The 25,211-nt window shown below is 45.6% G+C and overlaps 1 protein-coding gene across 2 annotated transcripts; it reads right to left on the bottom strand.

Annotated features, from left to right (window-relative positions):
- Positions 1-7,213: 7,213 nt before the first annotated feature.
- CCDC117 (coiled-coil domain containing 117) lies at positions 7,214-24,348 on the bottom strand. 2 transcript variants are annotated; one of them, XM_043986294.1, is made up of 5 exons: positions 24,125-24,348; positions 20,583-20,633; positions 17,653-17,877; positions 16,796-16,933; positions 7,214-9,917 (listed from the first exon to the last, which is right to left on the bottom strand). In XM_043986294.1, the coding sequence occupies exons 1-5, from the start codon at positions 24,292-24,294 to the stop codon at positions 9,671-9,673; spliced, it is 831 nt and encodes a 276-aa protein (XP_043842229.1). In that variant the 5' UTR covers positions 24,295-24,348; the 3' UTR covers positions 7,214-9,670. The 2 variants fall into 2 exon arrangements, with proteins under 2 accessions (XP_043842229.1, XP_043842235.1); XM_043986300.1 differs by lacking the exon at positions 24,125-24,348 and adding an exon at positions 20,783-20,868.
- Positions 24,349-25,211: the final 863 nt, after the last annotated feature.

The following is a 25,211-nucleotide window of genomic DNA, read 5'->3' on the forward strand; positions in this document are numbered from 1 at the left end:
CCAGGGAGTGGTTGTCCCCAATTCAACTGTATCTAAACTTGTGGAATCTTAAAATTCCATTGCTGTTGCCACAACAGAAGAGAGGTTGGGACCACCCAGGGCTTAAAAGCTCTATCTCTTTTGTCTCTGGATTTCTCACAATGACAAAAATGGGATAATTCTTGGTTTTCAGATGTTTGACATCTTGAACCCTGAGGTCCAGTTTTGACAACACCCTCTTTAAGAAAAAAAATCAAGTTATTACAAAGATGATATAATTTGGAGCCAACTCTCAAAAAGAAGTGATACTGCCGCAGGACAAATTTACACTTAAAACTGTGCAGGTGTGGCAGGGCCCATGTGCTTCACAACACAAGAATAACTCCAATGACACCATGCCACCCTGCTGTGCACCGCAGCATGAGTTACATTTCCTGCACAGGTGTGTGAGAAGCACTATTTTACTAAGAATCTGCTGAGGGTTTAGCATTAGGGCACCTGGTTATTTCAAAGCCTGTTTGAAAATAGAAACACCCAAGATTAAAATTGAACATTATGATCAACTCACAACATGGTGTTAAATAAATGCTTATTATGCTAATTAACAAGTAGGGAGGGACTACTAAAGGTTTGGGGTTTTTTCCTCCCCTTAAGGGAAGGACTTCTTTTGGGTTTTGGGTTGGTTTTTTTTTTTTTTGTGAGGCAATTGGGGTTAAGTGACTTGCCCAGGGTCACACAGCTAGTAAGTGTCAAGTATCTGAGGCCAATCATTACACTAGTAAGTGTTAAGTGTCTGAGGCCACATTTGAACTCAGGCACTCCTGAATCCAGGGCCTGTGCTCTATCCACTGCACTACCTAGCTCCCCTCCGGGAGGGACTTATTAATGATTTTTTTTATTAGGTGGGGGAGAAACTAAAGGATGCCTAGTAAGTAGGGATGATATGATCACAGCCTTCAGAAAGGATGAGACTTGCACCACGATTTCAGAAGGGAAATAGGAGCAATGGGTAGAGGGTCAAAGAAAGAAGTCAGCTAGCAATAGTGCTACCTGACAGTGGGGGGGACACGACACCTGTTTGAGCTAAGGCTGGATGACCACCTTTCACTCTGCAGAGGGAACTGGGGTTCAGGGAAGGGTTAGACTAGAGGCCTTCTTAGGTCTGCTCCAACTACAAAGAGCATTTCCACTGCACTTTAAGCTTTGCAGAGGATTTTACAGACGTTACCCCCATTTGATCCTCACAACCCTGGGAGGGTGGTGCTATTATGCCCATTTTATAGATAGGGAAACTAAGGCAGAGATGAAGTAACTTGCCCAGGGCCACACCCCTAGGGCGTGTTTGCAGCTGGACTTGAATTCAGGTCTTCTGGACACCAAGTCCAACCCTCTATCCACTGCACCACCTAGCTACCCCTAATAATGACAAAAATGAAGTGTCTGCCCTCAATAAACATGCCTTCTACTGGGAAATATGTGGAATAATTTCAGGAAGGAGCTAACACCATCAAGGATTCTGGGAAAGAAAATAGGAGGTTAAGCCTTGGAAGAAGCTAAGGATTCTGTGAGTCAGAGACGAGGGACAAACAAAGGCCTCAGAGCCAGGGAATGACCAGTTCTGGGCCCACTTTGCCTGGAGCATGGGTCAGTCACGGGCTAGGAAGAAGGCCCTGGCCTTATTCTGTGATCTTTGGCCAGGTTGTTGGACCTTCCAGGGCCTCTGTTTCCCCTGAGGAATGATGGATTTAAGGTGCCAGTCTTCTATTTGGACAGCAAATACACATCTCAAGGTGGGCTCGATTTCATCACCCCAAGTTAGAATCATCTGTTACTTTTCCAAAGCCCTCCTGAAAAGGCTGACCACACTGCCCCCTAGTGCCCTGGTCCATTGAAAAACCCTGTACCATCTCTGGTTATTATTGCCATGTCCCCATAGAACCTGAGGTTGGTGAAACTTATTTTTAAAAAATTTGATTACTCCAATGTAATTGGCTTCTCTTGCATTTCTCCAAAGTCTATTTTGTTCATGTATAAACATGATTCTGAGAAGAGCTAACTAATGGAATTCAGGACACAAAAAATGATCGAGCCCCTCCCTGAATTGAGTTACTCAAGATCAAGGGGTGCTTTCCTTTTTCCTTGATCCTCCCCCACTTGCCTATTGTAACGATTGGAATAACGCCACCTGCTGGATACTAACTGTAGAAGAGTTCTGCCCATGAAGCGAAGGTCTTTGAGGGCAAGACCAGGAGTCTTTTCTTCAGGAGTCAGGAAGTGACGCGGACTAGTGGGAGGAGGAAGGAAGAGACTGGCGCTCAGTCTCGCGCTTTTTCTTTTGGACTCTGGTGGAGAGCGGAGCTAGAAATGTGCTCTCCCTTTAATAGATAGGAATCTAGGCCTTTTTCTCTCTCTTTACCAAATTCTTATTCTCCTTAATAAATGCTTAAAAGTTTAACTCTTGCTAAAGCTTATAATTTATTGGCGACCACTCATTAGATATTTTAGACAGTTTAGCTAGAATTTTAGCCCTTAACAGATGGCTGACCACGAAGAGGAAAGCTAAACCTCAGTCTTCTGATCTTCTGGTTGGGTAAGGCATTTTCTCTACCCTCTCCCTTTAACTGCCAAGTACTGGCGTACTGGCTGTGTTTTCCCTTTAAATTTTTTCGAATGGACCTTTTAAACTCCCTAATTACCCTATTTTTGATTTTAGTCTGTTTAACCAGACAAATGGGAGATAAGATCATGTTAATGCTTTGTTTTTGTGGATTTTCTATTTTTCTTTTTATTTTTGTTAAAAGAGCCAGCAACTTACTCACACAAGGAAATATCTCTCCCTCTCCCAACCATGCTTTTTCAGAGAAACCTGAAGAGATTCCCGCAGCTTTTCCCAGTTCTAACAGTAATTGTTGCTTTAATTTTGCATGCCTGGAGGCAATGACCCACCCTCTAGAAGCTTTTAATCCCCTAGCTCCTGGAGGCAAAGTGGGGGAAGAGGAATCCAGGCCTGAGTTCAAAATCAAGTCTGATTCAAATTGCTCTGGTCCCTCCCCTCCTCTCCAGACTCCACCCTCTACTCCTCCCATGGCCAAGCCCATAGCTTCCCCTGCCTGGGAAGTCCAGAGATCTGATGCGCATGCTCAACTTTTTCTACCTGCATTTGCAGCTTCAGGCTCAGCCCTTCCCCGGCCTGGCTGTGCTTTTGAGACAATCTTAGAAAACTCTTTAAATTCCAGATATGCTCGTTTTGTTCATAATTTTGCTAACCTGCTTTTGTCTTTAATTAGTAATCTTATAAAGCATTTGTATGGTGAAAAGCCCGACAGACAATATAGAGGGGTTAAAGAAGAAAAACTTAAGCTGAATAAGAATGACAATCAACATAGTTCAAGACTCTGCTTCTTTTGCCATGGAAGGGTATATATTTTACAGAAATGTAGAAGTAAGCAGCAAGGTATTGATATGAGTATTGGGGATTTTAGATATCGGAATCAAAAGTGTTCTGAATTCACTCAGAGTAATAGTATCAGTTCAGAGGTTACATAGGATTTCTGTGCTATTATATATACATTTTGAAATTAATGGTATGGGTTTATTTTCATAGAGATTTTCATGCTTTTGAGATTGTGTCTTATACTTAGTTTCTAAAACAAGGAGAATATTTGTAAAAGCTTTTTATAGTCATGTGATCAAGTTTATATTTTATAATACTCTTATTGATATTAAGTTCATATTCATTTAGATTTCCTTAGTTTGAATTTCACTGTATTTTATTGTTCCATGTGTATTTTCTTCTATTCATTTGTCTATCTAATTTTGAAACATTGCAAGATGGTTTTGATTTTATTATACAATGTTAATTCTAGGAGTATTGTGCTCCCATATTCTGAGTTGTTTGTTTTTGTTATTTTTTCTCAACTGATTATTTGATCAAACTCTTTAAAGCATTTCCCTGGCAAATTGTTTGCCATGGCAAGTGTAAATTGATTCTAGAAGTATTATTTTTGATAAGCATATTCCAAAAAAAAAAAAAAAAGAGGGGAACATTTGTAAAAGTTTTCTTTGAGATTGTGTTGTGCTTTAACTTGTATTTAAATATGTTCAGATTTTTCAAAAAAGTAATTGTATACTAAGTTAAAAAAAAGGGGTATTATTTGAAATTGTTGCATAATTATATATTGTGTTCTGAGTCAAGATGTATTCACATTTTTTGCAATCATTTATTATCCTCAATTTTTAAATCCATATGAGACTTGGATTATGGGAATTTATCATTTAAGACATTAATTGCCTTTATTCTGAGTTATCAGATGCCAGTTGGCCAAGATGCCATCCAATCACAAGAGAAATATATGCAAGAGCAGACACTGAACTGTCACATGAGGGGAGACATGCATGAAGTCAAGGTATGGCCGAGGGAACGGCTTTTGACTAATGTTGAGGTTGGATTCTCTTGGTTTAATATTTTATTTTATTTTTCCCCACAATATTGTACAGATGGCTGGAAGTATTCATCCCACCCATCTCACTTCTACACCTGGCTTCTATGCCCCCTCCTATATGCCTGATGCCATGGACATCTCAATCCCATGCATCTGATTAAGTCTGACTCAGTTTCCTCCAATATGTTTGGTGGCATGGACATATATTCCATCCACCTATTTTAAGCCTGGCATACTGTATGGGCAGTATATATTGCTCAAGTGTGGGAATGCTCATATCCCATCATTTCTCTGTTCTTTTATGGTAACCCCCATAATTATCTCAGGTGTCATGATAAATAACAGTGTTGAATTTGGCCTTGACACCTGTTACCAATTATATTAGATTTTCTAATTTCTCATAATGGCATGAGGATAATTAGGCAGATGATGCAAAAAGTGATGAAACAAAGATAAAAATTATTTTTAAAAATTAATATCGCAGCAATTGTCTTCTCAAATACCCTCCATAAGGGGGGACTATAGTAATATTATAATTTTAAAGAATGGTTCAATTTTTGTTTTATTATATGTTTCATGTGTAACAACCAAGATTCTGAATTCCCTTAGACATGTTTTTGAGAACTTTCATTGTTTGATTTGATTATTGACAAAGCTATTTTAAAGTTGTGTTAAGCTCAATTTTGTAGGAAATTTTCCTGGCTGATTACCAGCATCCACACATCAACCCCTGAAAAGACTTCCATTCCACGACTACACCTAGAGGACATCTGAGAAAAGACTTTCAGAGACTTTAAATGAACAGTTTTGATTTGTTGTTTTTGTTGTTTTTTTCTCTTTCTGTTATAATATACACCATCTGTAACATGTACTCTCTGCAGAGGCCCTCCCTTTGCAAGACTAATGTCAAAGCGTCGGTTCATGAGGACAAAAAAAAAAATCGCCCCTCTGGACAAAACTTTCCTCTCTTCCTTTTCTATATTGTTGTTCACATATTATTAGTTAGCAATAGTTATTATATTCTTTTTACTGTTCCATCAAGGAAACATTTTGTTTCTTGAGGAACAACAGGGGGGACTGTAACGATTGGAATAACGCCACCTGCTGGATACTAACTGTAGAAGAGTTCTGCCCATGAAGCGAAGGTCTTTGAGGGCAAGACCAGGAGTCTTTTCTTCAGGAGTCAGGAAGTGACGCGGACTAGTGGGAGGAGGAAGGAAGAGACTGGCGCTCAGTCTCGCGCTTTTTCTTTTGGACTCTGGTGGAGAGCGGAGCTAGAAATGTGCTCTCCCTTTAATAGATAGGAATCTAGGCCTTTTTCTCTCTCTTTACCAAATTCTTATTCTCCTTAATAAATGCTTAAAAGTTTAACTCTTGCTAAAGCTTATAATTTATTGGCGACCACTCATTAGATATTTTAGACAGTTTAGCTAGAATTTTAGCCCTTAACACTATTGAAAATATCAACTCATTGGATTCTCAACAACACTGAGAGGTAGGTACTGTCATGATCCTTTTACAAAAGAGGAAACTGAGGCAGGGAGGTTCAGTGATTGAGGCAGGGTTTGAAAAGGACCAGCCACCCCTGCTGAATCACAACCAAAGGCCTCCCCCAGAGCAGGCAAGCCAGCTGAGCTGAGGCAGCAGGGCACCCCAAAGGACAGGCAGAAGGGAGCATCATTCCCCTCAGACTCTGATGGGAAGATCCCAGGACACGGAACCTCAGAGCCCTTCAAACCCCCACACCCCCTGCCACACCAGCCCCCCTAGCAATCAAAGGCAGAAACCCCTGAGAGGGGGCCCATTCTCCTCATCACCACCTCCACCAATGCCTGACCAACTGCCATCAAGAGCCTCTGGGCTCAGGAGCCCTCCCAGAGGGAGGCCTCAGAACCACCATCCAGGGAAGCAACAGCTATGGAGGAAGGGCTCTGTCATCCTTACCAACTGCTACACACCCAGCAGGCAAGACAATCTAGCTGAATTCAGCAGCAAGGCCCGCAGGAGGGAGAGACAGGAACAACCACTTACTACCTCAACCACCATCTCTCCTCAGGACCCAAGAGTCCTGGGAACAGTGACATTAAGAAAAGCCATTGATCCTCATGCTTTGTCGTTGGCCCCTACGCAGCACGGGACCTTCCTTCTGACTTGTAGCTGAAAAACCATGTGCCATGTCTTCCCCATTGGAATGGGAGCTCTCTCAGAGTAGGAACTGCCTTCCATTTCTATTTGTATACCCAGCAATTAGCACAGTCCTCGGCACCTGTTAAGTCCTCAATAGACACTTGATTCATTCCCGAGTTCATTCATTCAGGTGTTCTGACTCCAAGACTGGCACTCTCCACTATACCAGGCAGGGACTCCTCTGGAGATCATGTCCACCCAAAGATGAGTGAAATGGGAAAATGAACAAAGGAAGAAGACAAGCGATGATTTGAATTTAGTGAGAAAAGAAATTCCTCTTAGTATGTATCGAGTGGATAAGAATTGGAAAAATTCCCCTCTCTTGCTCCATGAGGCTTTTAGACATTTTGTGTGGGTATGTGTACATATATATATTTTAATGGGATCTTTTAGCCAGATGATTATCTTCAACCTAATTGTTTTTAAAGCAACAGAACCTTAAAAGAAAATCAATTTGCATCCTTCAGAAATATTTTCCTCATGAACAGAAAGTTTACCACCAAGCCAAGAGGAGATGGGAATGTTAGAGATGGAAAGATTCACAAGAGGCCAAGTTTTTCTAAGCTGAAACTAATGTCAGAGATTAGAGAAATGGGACACAGTCATCGTAAAGAATCCAAAACACATCAGATTTATTGAAAACCATGACACACAGACAGACCAGATTTGCGTTTGAAATAAAACAGCCAACAACTTCCAGGATTTCCCTGGTTATATATCATTCTTGTCACCAGTTATTAACAAAGCCCTAAGTGCCAAAACCAAATGAACAAATGAAGCTTGTGCATCAACATTCAACTTTAATGCCTCTCACTTTCCCTCCCTTTTTAAGGATGGAAAGCAATTCTTTCTCGTCATCAACCAAGCTTGTGAGAATCAGTCTCACGTGTTTCATAGTAATCAAAAACCCTTCACCACACGTCAGAAGTCGCAGAAAATCTACATTCACTTTGTAGAGATACTCACAGAAAATCTACATTCGCTTCGAAGAGATCCCTTTTTCAGGGAAAAGTCCCCTCTCTTCACAATTCCAACACTCGCCCACTCCTGGTCCATGCTGCAGGATCCAGATGAAACAAAATATACAAGTTAACTCACTAGGAAACCTCTAAGGCCTTTCCAAAAGCAGAAGCCTGATGCTACAAGAGGAAAAAAAAAGCCAAGACAAAATGAGGGCTGAGGGTTTGGCTCAGAGGAGTCAGCACCAAAGGGGTTGAGGAAGGAACAATATCTGCTATCAATATAAGCAAGAGAACAAAAGAAAGCCCCAAATGGAACATGAAATACTTCCTTTTCTGCAGAAAGAAACAGGTCTGAGTCCCCCCCCCACCCCAAGTTCCCCCAGGCCCCCCACTGAGACCCTCAAGTCCAGGGCCTCGACAAGGAGCACTTAGTTTGGGAGCTGTCATCGTCTTTTCTGCCCTCCCACACACGGGAGTCACCCCGTTAGTCGTCTTGCCACCCCTAGAGTGCTTTGTACTCTGACCATCTTTTCGCCTACATCATTTACAAGTTGGTCCCAGGAAAGAAAGACATTGGGGCTGGAGCTGGCCAGTTCCCGTGACTGAGAAGTGTCAACCAGCCTCCAAAGGAGAGGAACAAGAAGGGGCACATTTCTAAGGACACTTTACATTCAGCTCCAAGTCCAAGAATAAGAAATGATTAGCTGGTTTCCATCTGGCTTCAATACTGGTTTGAAATGTGAATAGCTTTTTCCTGTATAGACATTAAATAGTTTAAATATTAAACATTACATTTTTTTTTCCTGACTATACAGGCAGAAATAGTGAAACCCAAAGCAACAGAGGCAAGAGCAGAACCAGCCCCAGGGGCAGGCTGGCCTTCTCCAAGGCCAGGGACTTGAGCCGAGTTCTAGAATACGCTCTACTGGATACAAAGTGGGTTGTTTTCCCATCTGGATGATCGGGGAGAACCTGGAAGAGCCTTCTGCCGAGTCAGTCCCAACCTGCGGCCCACAAAGACCCCTGCAAGAGACCTTTGGGTAGCCAAGGGACCGAAGACCCTGTCCATGTGGCATCTCACATAAGCGCTGCAGGGCCAGCTCCTCTGGGGGAGGAACAAACCCTCTATCCCAACGACTCCAGATGCAGAAGCTCGGGTGGTTTCCTAATGGCAGGAGAGTGACCAAGTGTGAGGTTACTGTAATAGGTGGAGCACCGACCCAATGGGCTAGTCCTGTACGCCCCAACAAGCGCCCTTTGCCAACTGAGTCATCACTTCCTCCCTGGGCAGAATTCTGACCCATCCGCATCCATGCCTCTGGCTAAAGCAACTGTACTTTCCACTTTGGATTGAGCAGGATGAGAACACTTCCTCAGAAATGCCTAAAAGCTGTCATTCTAGAGCCACCCTCTCAAGCATCAAAATCCAACTCAGAGCACTCAGACTGTGCAACACCAAGTGGGCTGGAAGCGTCACTGAAACATTGCGCTGGGTCCATTAGGTACAGCAGACCGAGGCAGAGGAGCAGCCTGAGGTGGGCCTTCTCTGCCCTGCCCTGCTCCTCGGAGGCAAGCAGCTGAGCTCCGGGAGAATGGCTGGACCATGAGCAGCAAGCACACACAAGCTCCCAAGCCCCGCTGCTCTTCTTTCCCAAGAGGCTTAGACAGACATTTTACCTTCTTTCCACTAATTCAACAGAAACGGACGTAAACTGAACTCCTTTCTGCCAAGACTGTGTCTTAACAGCCAAAAACCCTCCCCTCCTGCTCTGTTTTCTGAACATCAAGAAGGGCAGCCTCCCAAAGTCTTCTCATGTTCAGAAGATGATGCCCTGACATCCAGCTCCTCTAACTCTCCCACAGGCAGTGATTTGACATCCCAATAAGCCTCCCAGAAGACCACTTGCTCCAAGAGAAGCTTCCTTGGTAAGATGCTGAATCCAGTAAGAAGCTGCCCAAATCAAGATTTTTTTTTTATAAATCACAGGTAGAGATATTACACCCCACATTTGATACAACTTTCGAGTCCTTAGGCCAAGAGGGTCATACAACCAACAAAAGAGCCTTCGAGAATTGGACACGTGGTTTAAAAGGGGCTCTCTAAAGTTCCATCTCTTCCTCTGTGCATCCGGCTGTGTCCAGGCCACTGTAGAGAGGGACCCCGATTGGTTGGGGCTCAGAAAAGAGTTCAGTCTGTTGGTGGAAGGCAGTGCCAGTTCCGGGGTGCTTCCTTTGGTCCCCTCCAGGCTCTTCTGCGTAGTTCTTAGCACAAGGTGAAGGCTTTGGCTTATCAGGAAGGAGTTCTGGGAGAGGTTTCCAGAGCACCAGCTCCATGGAAGGGCGGCTCCTAAGAAATGAAATGGAATTTTTATAATTAAAGCACACGACAAATGGAGTCATGGGACATATGGGAATATTTGCTACCTATACCTAAAGCCTGGAAATTAAACTGCTGTGAAAGAGGGAATGGCTGGTCATGATAATCCTTCAAGAAGCATTTATTAAGCAGACACCCTAGGGGCTAAGAATACTAAGACAAAAATCAAAGAGCCTCTGCTCTCAAGGAGCTGCCATTCTATCAGGGAAGGTAACACGTACAAGTATCTAGAGAATCAATACAAAACAAAAACAAGGTGGTGAACTATGAGGCAGTTTGGGATGGAGGGGGGAGCTAGAGACTGAAGGGTTCAGGAGAGGCCATACATACGAGGTACCTGGGGAAAGATGGTTCGTAAAGGCAAACAATTCCAATGAGGAGGAGAACATGAATTGTTGAAAAGGGCCAATGGAGAGGCCTAGTACTTGCCTACTTAGATTTTTAAAAGGCAAACATCTGGGGGCAGCTAGGTGGTACAGTGGATAAAGCACCAGTCCTGGATTCAGGAGGACCCAAGTTCAAATCCAGCTTCAGACACTTGATAATTACTAGCTGTGTGACACTGGGCAAGTCACTTAACCCTCATTGCCCCAAGTGGGGGGGGGGGGGAAAGGCATATATCCAGAGAAGATGGAGGAAAAGGAAGGAAATAGAGAACATGTACATCAGAGCAGCACAATTCTGTAGGAATAACAGGCTCATGAACCTTTAGGGCTAAGAATGAGTTGAGTTTGGGCAAGGAGAGCTAATGACAACAAAAAGGGTTAGTTTTTAAATTTTATGTATTTTTAATTTACAGAAATTGTTTTGATATTACATTTATTTTATACATTGGAGACAATGGCAACCACCAAGATAGAAGGCTGTTGTTTACTGTTGTTTAGTTGTTTCCGACTCTCTGTGACCCCGTTTGGGGTTTTCTTGGCAAAGACACTGAAGTAGTTTGCCATTTCCTTCTCCAGTTCATTTGACAGATAAGGAAACTGAGGACAACAGGGTGATGTGACTTGCTCAGGGTCACACAGCAAGTAGGTGTCTGAGCCCGATTTGAGCTCAGGAAGATGAGTCTTCCTGATTCTAGGCCCGGTGCTGGGTCCACAGCACTAGGTGCCCCAAGACAGAAGGCAGCGCTACACACAAATCAAGACAGCTAATAGGACACTACTGTCCCACCTAAGGAAGACAGACCTTAGCTGCCCTGTCATATTCAAGTGACCTGCCCAATGAAGGAAGAAGGGAGGACCAAACCAGGTTCACTGATATCTGAAAACAAAGGAGAACAGGAAAGGTGCTACATTATTACAGAAGGGCAACCCTCCCTGCAAAGGGAAGAGAGAATTCAGAAAACTTGACTTCAAACCCTTGCAAAATTCTAGATTTTATATATATATATATATATATATATATATATATATATATATATATATATATTGCAGTGCAATGAGGGTCACACAGCTAGTAAGTGTCAAAGGCCAGATTTGAACTCAGGTCCCTCCTAAATCCAGGGTCAGTGCTTTATCCACTGCACCACCTAGCTGCCCCCTAGAATGTAATATTAAAGAGACGTTTTAGTGACTGCAGAGAAGAAGGCAGCAGCGATCACAGAGCCAGGATGAACCATTCAGTGACAGAACATACCTGACTAACCTTATTCTCTTTTTATTTTGACATAGTTACTTATCGGTAGATAGGGTCCTACAAGATGCAGATAATATGCAGGAATATGCTTGTCAAAGTATGATTTTTTATAGAAAAGATGAAGAAATGTAGGATGCATAATAAGTGAAAGGCTTTGTACCCCCAAAGTAGCCATCAATGGTCCAGAGTCGCCCTCACCAGAGATCTCCAGTAGGCTACCCAGGATGCTGTTTGGTCCTGGGTGGGGGAACACATAACAATGACTGGGATAAAGGTACAGACAACATGCACATCAAACTGGAGGAAGGATGCCAATGGAAGATCTTGGTTGTCTCATTCTAAACCACACTAAATCTAACCGATTAAAATAGGGATAAATGTAAAGCCCGGCACTTGGATTCAAGCAATCAACAAGACGGGGGAAGAGGCAACAGTTTGTCTAAAGATCTGGGACTCAACGAGTCCATGGTGTGCTGTCAGAATCAAAGGAGCTAATTAGACTTTAGATTGCAAAGGAGACACCTGGTACCCCAGAAGAAGACCTGTGTTGGGTTTGGTGCTGAGCATCCCCTTTTGGATTCTGTGCTTTTCTACCATGAGAATAAAGATTTATGGGAGCCCAGGGGTAGGTGGGTCCAAAGGGAGAGAAAGGAAATCACAGAATTGTCTCTGCAGTTGGTTCCTGAATCGACAGATTAAGCTCCAACTCCCCCCTGTACTCCAGTTCTCCATTCCCAACTGGAGTGACATTTCAGTGAAAAAGAGGTAACTTGCCTGGGTCACCCGGTCAGGGCTCCAAGTCCAGGTTGTCCCTGCTCTGAGGGCGAGGCTGGCTCTCTAACCACAATACTGGGCTTCCGGCTTGAAGGACCGTTACAAACACTGACTACAGTACTATGGTCTGCCTTAGACTTTCCCAGCTTGGAGTGTGGGCCTACTGGCCCCTGTACTCCAGAAGCCCAGACTGCCAGATGGTTTGTGTATTTCTGTTCAGGTCTCCTGGCTCTTATCTGTCACCTTTTGTGTTCTCAGAATCTGTCTCTAGAAGCTCCTCAACACTCATACCCCCTAAGCCTATTAGAATTTAGTGTAAGAGGAGCCAAGATAGTAGAGAAGCAGAAAGGCTACCGTGAGCTCCACCCAAAAAAAGTCTCTTCCAAACACATTCAGAGATGCACCAGGCCAAAATTCTTATCAGGAAATCTGGAGGGAAAAAAAAAAAATCACAGCGAGTCATTTTCCCAGCTAAGGTCAGCAGAGGGAGACAGAGAGGTCTGTGGACACCTGGCACAGGATTTGGACAGGAGTGTACTTGGAGAGGGCATTCCAGCACGAAGAGGGCAAGCGTCTCATACAGCACAGAGGGGCTTAAACCTCTGCATGATGCAGAAACAGGTGGTTCTTCTGTTCCTCACTACCCAGTTCTGGGGTCCACTGAAGAGGGAACCTGAGGCTAGGGAACTGCTTCCAGGATGGAGTGACCAGTCACTAGTCCTAGGCAGTGTACTGAACAAGGAGCCATGTCAGAAGGAAATCCAGGAGCAGAGCTGGGTCTTAGTTCAGCCTTCAGTCCAGTCAGAAGCCTGTACCATAATAACCAGGACAGGAATCAAAGGACCAAGGCGGAAGCCTGCAGTTCTTTCCCTCTGAGGGAGCATAGCTTCCCAGCTGGCTGACAGTGGTTGAGTCCAACAGGGATCTACTGAAACTCTGGAATGTGCCCACAGGCCTGCTGGTCAGACTCAAACTTGGGTCAACTAACTGCACAGCTCAGCCAGGGAGCACTGATGAAACTATGCCCTGGGTCAGACCACTTGGAGAGCACTGAAAAGCTTGCAGGTCCCCAACCTGAGCTGTCCCTGCAAGTCTGGAATAACATAACACTTAATACCCCATGAAAGTAACAGCAGGATCAGGACAGACCTTCTCTCCAGAATTGTGCAGAGTCTGGCTCTAATATAAAGTTTGAAGTCAGGAAATAGGCTGGGAGAATAAGCAAACAAACAAAAGAATCTTATCATAAAAAGCTAATTATGGCGACAGGTATGCTTAAGAAACAAACCCAGAAGAGAATGGCTCTAAAACATCTATAAAGACTCAAAGAAAAACACAGCTTGGACACAAATTCAACTAGAATTCCTAGAAAAGATGAAGCAGGAGTTAAAGAGAATTAAAAATGTTTATAGGGGGCAGCTAGGTGGCGCAGTGGATAAAGCACTGGCCCTGGATTCAGGAATACCCGAGTTCAAATCCAGCCTCAGACACTTGACACTTACTAGCTGTGTGATCCTGGGCAAGTCACTTAACCCCCATAGCCCTGCCAAAAAAAAAAAAAAAAGAAAGAAAAAAGAAAAAAAATATGTTTATAAATGAGAACTCTAGAGGAAAAAAACTGGGAGGGAGGGGAAAAGAGAGCTATGGAAGAAATTGGAAAAGGAATTAAAAACTTGGTACAATAGGTACAAAACATTGCTCAAGCAACAAACACCCAAAAAATTAGAATGGAAAAATTCAAATACTGAGAAGGCATAGTCAGGATCTCACACAATTTAGGAGCTACCACTATAAAGGAATGTAGAGCTTGGAATACAATAGTCTAGAAAGCAAAGGATATGGGGGTTTTGCTTGGGGTTTTTTTGTTGTTTTTGTTTTTGCAGGGCAATGAGGGTTAAGTGACTTGCCCAGGGTGACATAGTTAGTAAGTGTCAAGTGTCTGAGGCTGGATTTGAACTTAGGTCCTCCTGAATCCAGGACCAGTGCATTATCCACTGCACCACCTAGCTGTCCCCTAAGGATATAGGGTTGGTTGGGGTTTTTTTTGTTGTTTTTTTTTTTAGTGAGGCAATTGGGGTTAAGTGACTTGCCCAGGGTCACACAGCTAGTAAGTGTTAAATGCCTGAAGCTGGATTTGAACTGAGGTACTCCTGACTCCAGGGGCCAGTGCTCTATCCACTACACCACCTAGCTGCCCCAAGGATATAGGTTTTTAACCAAGAATAATTTACCTGGCAAAACTGATTATAATTCTATGGGGGGGGGGAGGGGCAGCTAGGTGGTGCAGTGGATAGAGCACTAGCCCCTGGAGTCAGGAGTACCTGAGTTCAAATCCAGCTTCAGGCATTTAACACTTACTAGCTGTGTGACCCTGGGCAAGTCACTTAACTCTAATTGCCTCACCAAAAAAAAAAAAAATCTACAGGGGGTGGAAATGGACCCTAATGAACTTCTAACCATTCCTGATGAAAACACCAGAGCTATGCAGAAACTAGGAAGTGTAAACATAGGAATCAAGAGAAGCATAAAAAGGTAAACTTGAATAAACTAAAAGAAAAACAAGGACTACTTATAATTTCACATAAGGAGATGATATGTGTGTTCCCTCTGAAATGTCGGAGGTCATATAGTCTATTTAGACAGAAGACCTGGGAGTGGTTCTGTTATGCCTTGATCTTAAAAGAATGGAAAAAGAGGAGGAGAAATACACTGGAGGAAAAGGAGTAGAAAGTTAGGGAAAACTATCTTGAATAATTGGGGTGTGAAAACAAGGAAGAAGGGTTGGGCCAGTGGCCCACACTTCAACCTCATTTCTACCTAAACTGGTCAAAGAAAGTAAGAATATATACACATATACACATGGTTGGGTACATAAATACATTTAATTCAACAGGGAAATAGGAGAAAAGGGGGGAAGGAACGAAAAATTAGAGAGGGGGAGTTAGTCCTAATCAAAACAAATTCTAAGCATATTTATAGCTCTTTTGGCAAAGAATAGGAATCTGAGGGGGTGTTCATTAGGCAATGTCTGAACAAGTTATAGTATATAATAAGTGTGACGTAAAGGGACAGTTTCAGAGAAACTCAGGGAAGACTTGTGAACTGATGCAGAGTGAAGAAGCTGAGCAAAGCCAGAATTTATATAACAGTATTGTAAAGACAAGAAACTTTGAAAGACTTTCTGATCAATGTAATAACTGAAAATTCTGGAGAACTAATCAAGAAACATGCTACCTATCTCCTTACAGAGAAGTAAAAACTCAGAACAGAATGAGACCTATTTTGGGGGGGCATGGACAATGCCAAAAGTTGTTTTGCTTGACTATTATATATTTGCATCAGGGGTTTATTTTTCATTCTTTTTCAATGATGGTGGAGGGAGAAAAGGTACATTTTTGCTGATTGAAAAAAATTTAATTTAAAAAATTCTCTCTGCAGAAGACAAAAAGGAGGTAAGGACAAATTTCATCCTTGTCAGAACTATTTTAACTAAAAAGAAAGAAAGAAAATTCTATGAAGAGATATATGAGAGTCATATGAATTCTATGAGAAACTGTCAAAGACAGGAAATGTTTCCTGTGATTAAAGACAAAAGAAAATTCTTTTTTTTTTTTTTTTTTGGTGGGGCAATGAGGGTTAAGTGACTTGCCCAGGGTCACACAGCTAGGAAGTGTCAAGTGTCTGAGGCTGGATTTGAACTCAGGTCCTTCTGAATCCAGGGCTGGTGGTTTACCCAAAAGAAAATTCTTAAAAGATTTTAATCAGGGGCAGCTAGGTGGCACAGTGGATAGAGCACCGGCCCTGGATTCAGAAGGACCTGAGTTCAAATCTGGCCTCAGACACTTAACACTTACTAGCTGTGTGACCCTGGGCAAGTCACTTAACCCCAATTGCCTCACTAAAAAAAAAAAACCCCCCCCCCAAAAGATTTTAATCATATCTGAAGTAAACTGAATCAATCAATCAATCAATAAGCATTTATTAAGGACCTACTATTAGGCAGGCACTGTACTATATGTTTGAAATACTAAGAAAGAAGAAAGGAACAGAAAACAACAGGAGAGTTGTTCTCTTTCAAGTGGATAGTAAGTTACTAAATTCACATAATCCCAAGAATGCATCGTGTTTTCTTTTTGACCGGGATTTAGGCTAGTTTTTATATTGGATTAATGTGTACATGGTAACTTCCTATCTAATTAGAAGTAGAAAAGTTGCCAGCACAAGAGAGAGAACAACTCTCCTGAACAGCATCCACACCTCCTAAAAGAGAATACTTACTAACAACCAAGAGGCAAGTTTAGTAACTCTTACTCAGGCCTAGGCTCTGAGCCCAAGAAGAGGGCAGGCAAATCACTAGAAGTTGAAGACCATTCTGACAGCCAGCTCAGGATGCAAAACTCTTGTATTTTTAGAGCTCAAGAGGCAAATGGACTTACATGGACTCAATTATTTTCTTTGTAAGGACTTCATCAAACCCACTCTTCAGGCCCGTCTTCAGAGTATCCGATAGAACAAGACTGGGTAGGTCGCTGATGCGTCTGTCAGTTTCAACTTCTTCATCTTCATCAATTATCCTGAATAAATCGAGGAAGCAGGAGAGGCAAAGAAAGGGACATTGCATTACCAGTCAAACTGATGATTCTGCAAAACCTGGAAAGGGGTGAGGAAAAGCAATAAATGGGGGCAGTTAGGTGGCACAGTAGATAGCTCATTGGCCCTAGAGTCAAGAGGACCAGAGTTCAAATCTGGCTTCTGACACTTGTTACTTGGACAAGTCACTTAAGTCTATCTACCTCAAAAGAAAGAAAAGAAAAATGAATGGTATAGGCTATAGCTATTATCATGTACAAGAAAGACCCACTGGAGGAAGGTAGCATGCACACAAAAACATTGCTCAATAGTATTTCTGGAAGAGAGGGAAGGAAAGAATTTGGAACTCAAATTTTTTAAATGAATGTTAAAAATTGCTTTTTACAAGTAATTGGGGGAAAAATACAATTTAAAAAGTGGTTTAGAATCTTAGTAAAAGAAAAAACTATTCTATTTGGCTGTAAATTCTGTGTATCCTTCAGAATTCCTTATGTATTGTAGGAGTAAAATACTTTTTGTTGATTAAGCGCAAGAAAGAAAACTGCAAATCACACCATTTTATCTTAGCTTTAAAGAATTAAGGTGTGTTTCCTATTTCTTAAGCTCTAAGAAGTTCCCCAAGTCTGTAAAGTAGAAATGAGCCCTCATAGATTAGCAGAGCCTGTGTCAGGAGCAGCTGGCCAGCAGCATCCACTCTCTTTACCTGTCTTCAATCTCCTGAAGCTTCCTTCGGGCAGCCTCACACTGCTGCTCTCCTGTCGTCTGATCCATTTCCTCACAGAGAATGTCACACATGCCCGACGCAGGGAGCCCGCCACGGCACTCATTTGCCCCAGGACCCTCTGTGCCCGGATGGGCACAGAGGAGCCAATCACCAGGACTGGCAGAGAGCACGGTTTCTGTGAGTCTTTTCTTCCTTAGGGGACAACTAGAAAAATAAAGTGATTCAATAAATACCAGGACATTTTAAAGCTTGTTATAAATCAAAGAGAAACTTCTCAGATCTGAAACAAACAGGAGAAATTCCTTGTCAACATTAGGATATGGCGAAAAACAGCCCAACAACTCCTATCACTCTGACACCCTGTGTATGAGGCTACATTCTAGAAGGCCAGGGGAGGAGCTTCTGCCTTTTTAATCAATGGGCCCCAGGCTAACCCAGAGTGTTGACAGAGCCTCTGCTGGAGAGCACTGATGACTGACCATTGCCTTCTCCTGAAGCTGTCTCTGGAAAGCTCTCGCACTTTTTCTGATATCAAGCCTGAAAGATCCCCCTGATACTCTGGGCTTTGCCCTGTCAGCCAAGTAGAATAAGTCTTCCATGCAAGAACCCTTCAGTTATTTGGAGACAGCTACCATGCTCCTGACACTTGTCCAGACTGTGTGGCCCTAATTCCTTCAAGTGACTCTCCTGTGGCATGAGCTAAAGGCCCTCCCTCATTCCAGACACCCTTCTCTGGACACAATCCATCTTATAAACAATGTCCTTATACTACCGTGTCCAAAACAGGATATGATATTTGAGAGGACAGATGGACTATATCCCCCATCTCATTCCTAGAAATCCTGCCCTTCTTAATGCTGCCCAAGATTATGTTAGGTGAGCTTTCTGGGCTGCCACCTTACACTGTGGACTCCTATGGGGCTTGCAGTCCACTTAGACACCCAGATCTTTTTCAGACAGACTGATGTCTAGCCAGGACCCTCTGATCCTGTAGTTATGAAGTGGGTTTTCTGGACTCCAGTGTAAGACCGTGTATCATGCAGCCTGTGTCTCTTGCTAATGTGAAGAGCGAGCCATCTCTACCTTTGTTCCAGGGTCCAGCACGGCTGTGGGGTTCTCCATCAAAGACCTCTCTCTTGCTGGAGCAGCCACTGCCAGCTCTGAATGCATCACCTCTATCACCCTTTAGCTCCACAACAATGGAGGGGCTACCTTGTCAAAGACTCGAGCTTTCCCCTCACTGACCAAGCTGGTAAGACTATTACAAAGAGACTAAGGTACATGTCTTAGTGACCTGGCCCAAGACAGGTGTCTGTGTGGGCTGTGCTAACCTGGGACAGGACACCTGCATGAAGTTAGCTCATGAGGCTCTCTCTGGCCACCCCCACTGCTGCTTAGGAAGACAGACAACAACAGCCTCTCCCTGTTCTGAGGGCAGCAAACGGATTCTTCATGAGGTCTATGTTCTAAACTTTGCAGGTGTCTTCTTCCCATGAAGTTGGAAGGCTGCCATTAGGCCTACATGGCTGGTGCCTAATTTGGGGGTCACTTTTTTCTGCCTGATGGCCCATTCCCTTTACAACCTAAAAGAAATCTGTCCCTGTTTTGGGCCGACATTATTGCAAGGTGGTATTTACAAAAGCCACACGCATAATGTTCATTTAGGAGCCATACAACATGAAAAGATGGAGCTCCCATACTGCAAGCCTCCCTCTGGGCACAGCCCAGAATGGCTAGTCCCCAGCCTTAAAGGATCCAGGGTCAGCCCTCTGGCCAGACACACCCCTTGGCTTATATCACTGCCTGGTTCCCAGGTCAAAAGATCCTCACAAGTAACACCAAGTTTTCTGAGGAAGAATTTAGCAGGAAAGACAATGGCCAGCACCATTCAGGAACCTCCCTTACTAGCTGTGTGACTGGAGGGGAGGGCAAGAGGGCACTTAGCCTCTCTCAAGGTCAGAAGCCTCATTGGTGCCATGAGGATAACACTAGTTCCTCTCTTCCAAGGTCATCTTTGCAAATCCTTAAAGCACTAAAGAAATGCTTCTACCTTTGCGCCTGCCCTAGTTAACAGGTCATCAGGGTCAGTAGCACTTTCATTTTACAGACAGCTGTTAAGTGACTTGCCCAGGGTCACATAACTCATGAGGGCCTGAAGCAGAATTCAAATCCAGTCCCCCCCATTCCAAGTCCAGTGATCCATCCATTATACCCCATTGCCAGGTTTGGGAAAGGAATCCAGGTTTAGTTTTCATACCCAGCTGGAACCTGCCAAGAAGCGGTGGATCATCAGGCTGAAAGCCTGTCCTGGGCTAGTCCTTCTCTCAGTCACTGCTGTGCCTCTGGGGCTAAGTCAGGGCATCGAATACAGCTGGGTGATACTCAGAGCCTCTCACCACACGCTTTGAACTGCACTCTTGCAATTTTGTGTCCATTCCGATCCCTCTAAAGTAGAGACTCTCTACAATACTCTTTTTTTTTTTTTTGGTGAAGCAATTGGGGTTAAGTGACTTGCCCAGGGTCACACAGCTAGTAAGTGTTAAGTGTCTGAGGCAGGATTTGAACTCAGGTCCTCCTGACTCCGGGGCTGGTGCTCTACCCCCTGTGCTACCTAGCTGCCCCGCTACAATACTCTTTATCTCACAAAGATGATACAAGGATAAGAAAGTCTACGAAGCTAAGCACAGAGAGCCAAAGACTAGGGCTCAGCCTGAGTTCCAGGGGATATTACTTTTCTTCCATGACTCCGTTTCTGGGACATTTAGAAAGCACATTAGAGCTCTTCCCAGCCCTAAAGTTCTATGACCAAGAATCTCAAGTAGAGACAGAAAATCTTTAAAGGACTATCAATCCAGGGGAAACATCAAATTTACATTAACATTCAGTGGCAGAAATGAAGAGAGACTCACCTTTCATCTTCCTCTTCTCTCTTGTGTTTCTTTCTATAGCGGACTGAGAATCTGTCAATAGAAGAAAGATGCATTTATTGGGAAAACCTCTCTTAGTCAAATGACCTTTCACACACGGTGGCCAATTTGAGTGTGGCAGTTTGTCACTCACACAGCCAACAGGGCATCTACACACATCAGGAAAAAGGTCTTAAACACACATGGTGTTTTGTATTTTGCACAGCTCTTGTTGCTTGCCTTCCTGTGGGCCAAGACGTGCCATTTCCTCCATCTGTCTCCACATTATTAGAACTCCTCTGTTGTGAAGATCATCGTGGGTCAATCCGTGAGCATTTATACAGGCCCTACTCTGGGGAAGTCCCTAATGAGGGGCTGGGAGACAAGATACAAACGAGAGGCTCTGCCCTCAAAGAGCTTACTGTCTAACAGGGGGGTGGGGGTGGAGGGAAGAGATAGGAGGTGTACAGGTTAGAGAAAGTCACATCAAAGAGCTCCAAGTGTTTCTTCCTCCTCCACTGCCCTTATCCCAGTCTGCCCTGGATTATATTTATCTAATCAACTGTGCACATGCATGTATGTGTGGGATGCAGCAGCAGCAAAGTGATACAGTAAACAGAGCTGGGCCTGGAGTCAGACCCAGCCTTGGATACTTACTTGCTGTGTGGTCCTGAGCAGAAATAGTAATAGCCAGCATTTACACAGCACTTTCAGGCTTGCTAAGTGCTTTACAAATATTATCTCACTTTATCATCTCAAGCCTGGGAGGTAATCCACATTTGAGGGGATAGGAACCTGACTTGACCTCTACCTCAGTTTCCTCATCTGTAAAATGGGGGATAATCATAGCACCCACCTCCCAAGGTTGTTGTGCCAATCAAATGAGATATTTTAAAAAACACCTTGCAGACCTCAGGGCTCTCTGTAAATGCTGAATATTCTTGTTATTTTGCCACACCCTTCCCCCCATAAAGTCTGAGGGCAGAAACCATCACTTTCCACCTTTGCATTTGCCCATCTGCCTAGTACTTAAGAGTATCTTGCATCTGGAAAATGCTTAATCACTATTTGCTGACTGTCAGAAGTCTAAGAGATCCGAGGAAGGACAGAGGAGCAATGGGAAATCCGGGAGAATATTATGGAAGAAGAAGCTGCACTGGGCTTGAAAGAAAACTACCCATAGGTGGTGTTGAGCTGGGGGCTCCATTCCAGGAACGAGGAACAGGCTCAGAAGGCCAGGAGCCAAAGTCTGGAAACAATGAATGGGCTAGTTTGACTAAGGCAGGGGAAGTCAAATCTTATACAATAGGCCTTGAATGACAGGCCAGGCCAAGAAGCTGATATTCTTCTATAAGTAGGAGGAAACCACTGAAAATTTTAATTAGGGTAGCGACCCAGTCAATCCTGTGAAATTTCTTCCCGATGATTTGGGCAGAGCAAAACACTCGGATCCTAGCTACTTGACCCCCTTTGTCCTTGGACAAGTTACTTCCCTTTGTGTGTCAAACAGGTGACTTCTAAGGTCCTTGGTTATTTTAAAGACCCCAGTATTATAATTCTAAGGGAGACCCGGATGCATAAGAGAGAGGCAGGAAGAGACCCATTACCATGAAAGGTAATAAGGAGAAGACAGTTGAAAGAGGGTCCAGCTGATAGTGGCTGCCACAGTGAGAAGGGAGGGGTGCAGGATGAGACACACAGTGTCAGGGCTCCACAGGGTGTCCCCACAACCCTATGGAGGAGGTTAAAGTGAAGGAAAGACAAAGACAGGAACAGAGATGAGCCTGGAAGGAGCTCAGAAGAGCATCACAGCCTTTAGGACTGAAAGGCACTTAGGGATCATCACAGAAAGGGGATCATGGGGCAGGCAGGTGGTTCCTGGAATCAGGAAGACCTCAGTTCAAATCTAACCTGAGAGTTACTTACCTGGGTGACTCCAGGTAAGTCACTTAAGTCACCTCCTCATCTGTGTTTTTTTTTTTTTGTGAGGCAATTGGGGTTAAGTGACTTGCCCAGGGTCACCCAGCTAGCAAGGCCAGACTTGAACTCAGGTACTCCTGACTCCAGGACCAGTGCTCTATCCACTTTGCCACCTAGCTGCCCCTCACCTCCTCATCTGTAAGATGGGGATAATATATCACACCCTCCCCCGCAAAGGGCTGTTGGGAGGATCAAATGAGATCACATTTGTGAAGTGTTTTACAAATGTTCTATTACTATAGAAATGCTGGCTGTTAGGATCCTCGTATGTCTCAGGGAGATTGTGGGGAATGGAATATGAGTTTCTAAATGCTGTTCAGGTGAAGTTGGTTATTTCCCCAAGCCAGGTACTATGACTCCAAATTCAAGGCCCTTTCTGAGAAGTACCAAGTGCATTAGGATGGGAGATAGGGTGGTCCCCCAAGGTCCAAGTTTGATGCTCAGCCCATCTGTACTCCAGAATCAAGCAAAACAACTCAAACTGTGCCTCGATCCCCATTTTACACACACTAAAGAGGTACCAGTGGCCTCAGGTCATTCATCCCAGGGTCCCTGGGGCTGCAGGTGGGAGATCAGGACTCCTGGAGCCAATGGAGGTAGGAGGTGGGGGTCCAGAACCCTCCTGCCCTCCCAAGTCCACAGCATAAAGTGAGGTGGGAGACCTGGAAATTGAGCTGCTCTCCCCTCCCCCGTGCTCCCCAGCATAGTCTGTAAGAGAGGCCCCAAGGTGAGGAGGCTGCAGAGAGGCTCTGGGCCTCATCCAGGGATTAGGTGCAAGGCCACCCCGGGGTCAGGACCAAGAGGACTGTGGATAACGGGGGCCTTGGAGAGAGGTACCAGACGCCGGTCGGGGGTTCCATGTAGAAAAGCCGGTCGAGGGCAGGGGTTTTCTGTGGCGGGCCCCTCGGTTCCTGGGAGTCCCAGCCCAAAGCCCCGGGCCTGGGCCACAGGGAGCTAGATCAATCCGAGTAGAGTGGAAGCGGCTGCCGCTGGAAGCTCCCAACCGGGGCAGGGTTACAGCCGCCACCCCTGGGGGTGAAGGGGGAGACTGGGCGGAGTAAAGGGGGAGGGGGCAAACAGAGCCCGGGGGAACACAAGGGGGGGACAGGGACCATAAGGAAGGCAGGGGGAGGGGGTCGGTGGGTGAGCCCCACTTATTAGGCGCCTACTGGGAGCCAGGCGCGGGGCCAAGGCAGGGGAGAAGGCAGCCGGGGGTCTCAAGGAGCTCTCAGACTGATGGGGGGAGGGGGGCCACCACACGCCGACACTGTGTACACACAAGCTAAGCCAGTGTAGACGGGCGATGATTGGCAGAAGGGAGCCACTAGCCGGGGGCCACACCGACCCCCGAGGAGCGGGCAGGGGGCAGGACGAGGGCACCGACCCCCGGGGGGGACAAGGGGAAGGGACGCAGAAAGGAGGCCTTGGGAGCGGGGGAGACTCGGGGACACGAGAATGGAGGGAACCCCAGCGGGCCTGAGGAAGGGGGGGGCCGGGAGACCCCCGGGACGCGAAGAAGGGGAGGGGTGGGAGACGGGGGACCCCCGCTGGCACCCCCTACTCACCGGCCTCGGGGTGCGGGGCTCCGCAGGCCGGCCAGGCCGGGGGGCGCGAGGCCGGGGGCGGCGGGGCCGGGGGCCCCCGGGGCCGGGAAAGGGCGGCCGTGGAAAGCGGGCTGCGGCGGCGCCTGCAGGCTGAGGGGCAGCCCCGGGAAGGGCCGACCCAGTGCGGCCATGGCGGGCGGACAGGCCGCGGCAAGAAGCGGCTCCTTCTCCTCCTCCTCCTCCTCCTCCTCCTCCTTCTGATCGGCCACCTCCTCGTCCTCCTCCTCCTCCTCCTCCTCCTCCTCCTCCTCCTCACAGGCGCGCTCCCGGCCCGGCCCGACCCCGACCCCTCTGAGGCGCGCAGCGGGCACGAGCGCAGGCGCGGGCACGAGCGCAGGCGCAACCCCGAGCGGCTCCCGCCCCCAGGGCGCGCGTCACGACTTCTAGAAACCTCCGCTTGGGACTCTCCCAGGGCACGCCGGGACGCGTCGTTCCCGCAGCTGGTGCCCCGGGGGATGCTGGGAAATGTAGTCGCAGCCGCGGAGCCCACGAGCAGGACCACCAAGATGGCCGCAGCGCCGCAGGGCGCGTGCGTGGACCTGTGGGGGCTAGGATTTGGGGGCAGCGGCCGCCATAATAAAGGGAAGGACCAGGAGCGGCCTCGGTCTGTGATTTCATTGGCCGAGGGGACTCCCCGTGTCGGGAGAACGCAGCGGAGGATGGTGCCCGGTCACCAAAAGCTTAAGGGATTTGGCCCGGGTCTCCGATAATAAACATAAATAATCTCGTTCTCCTCGCAGAGAGAGGAGGAGGCTGGACCCTGTGGCCCCTCAGAGCTCTCCAGCTCCAGGCCCATGATCTTGAGCCTATTATCCTATCAGTCCGCGGGTCGGTAAGCATTTATTAGGTACCGACTATGTGACAGCCAACCAATAAGCATCTATTAAGCTCCTGCCCTGTGCTGTCCCTCTTGCTGTTCAACTGTCTCAGTCGTTTCTGACTCTTCAAGACCCTGTTTTGGAGTTTATCTTGGCAGAGATTCTGGAGAGATTCACCTTCTCCAGCTCATTTGACAGATGAGGAAACTGAGGCAGAGTAAAGTGACTTG

This window comes from Dromiciops gliroides, chromosome 1 (genome assembly GCF_019393635.1).
Source record: "Dromiciops gliroides isolate mDroGli1 chromosome 1, mDroGli1.pri, whole genome shotgun sequence".
In the NCBI taxonomy this organism is placed as follows: domain Eukaryota; kingdom Metazoa; phylum Chordata; class Mammalia; order Microbiotheria; family Microbiotheriidae; genus Dromiciops; species Dromiciops gliroides.

Excerpts from the sequence above, each read along its gene's own strand:
- CCDC117 (XM_043986294.1), bottom strand. The coding sequence starts at position 24,294 with ATGGCCGCACTGGGTCGGCCCTTCCCGGGGCTGCCCCTCAGCCTGCAG. Across the intron at positions 20,634-24,124 it reads AGCCCCGCACCCCGAGGCCG|ATTCTCAGTCCGCTATAGAA; the intron begins GTGAGTAGGGGG and ends TTCTATTGACAG. Across the intron at positions 16,934-17,652 it reads CTTCAGGAGATTGAAGACAG|GATAATTGATGAAGATGAAG; the intron begins GTAAAGAGAGTG and ends CGATTTATTCAG.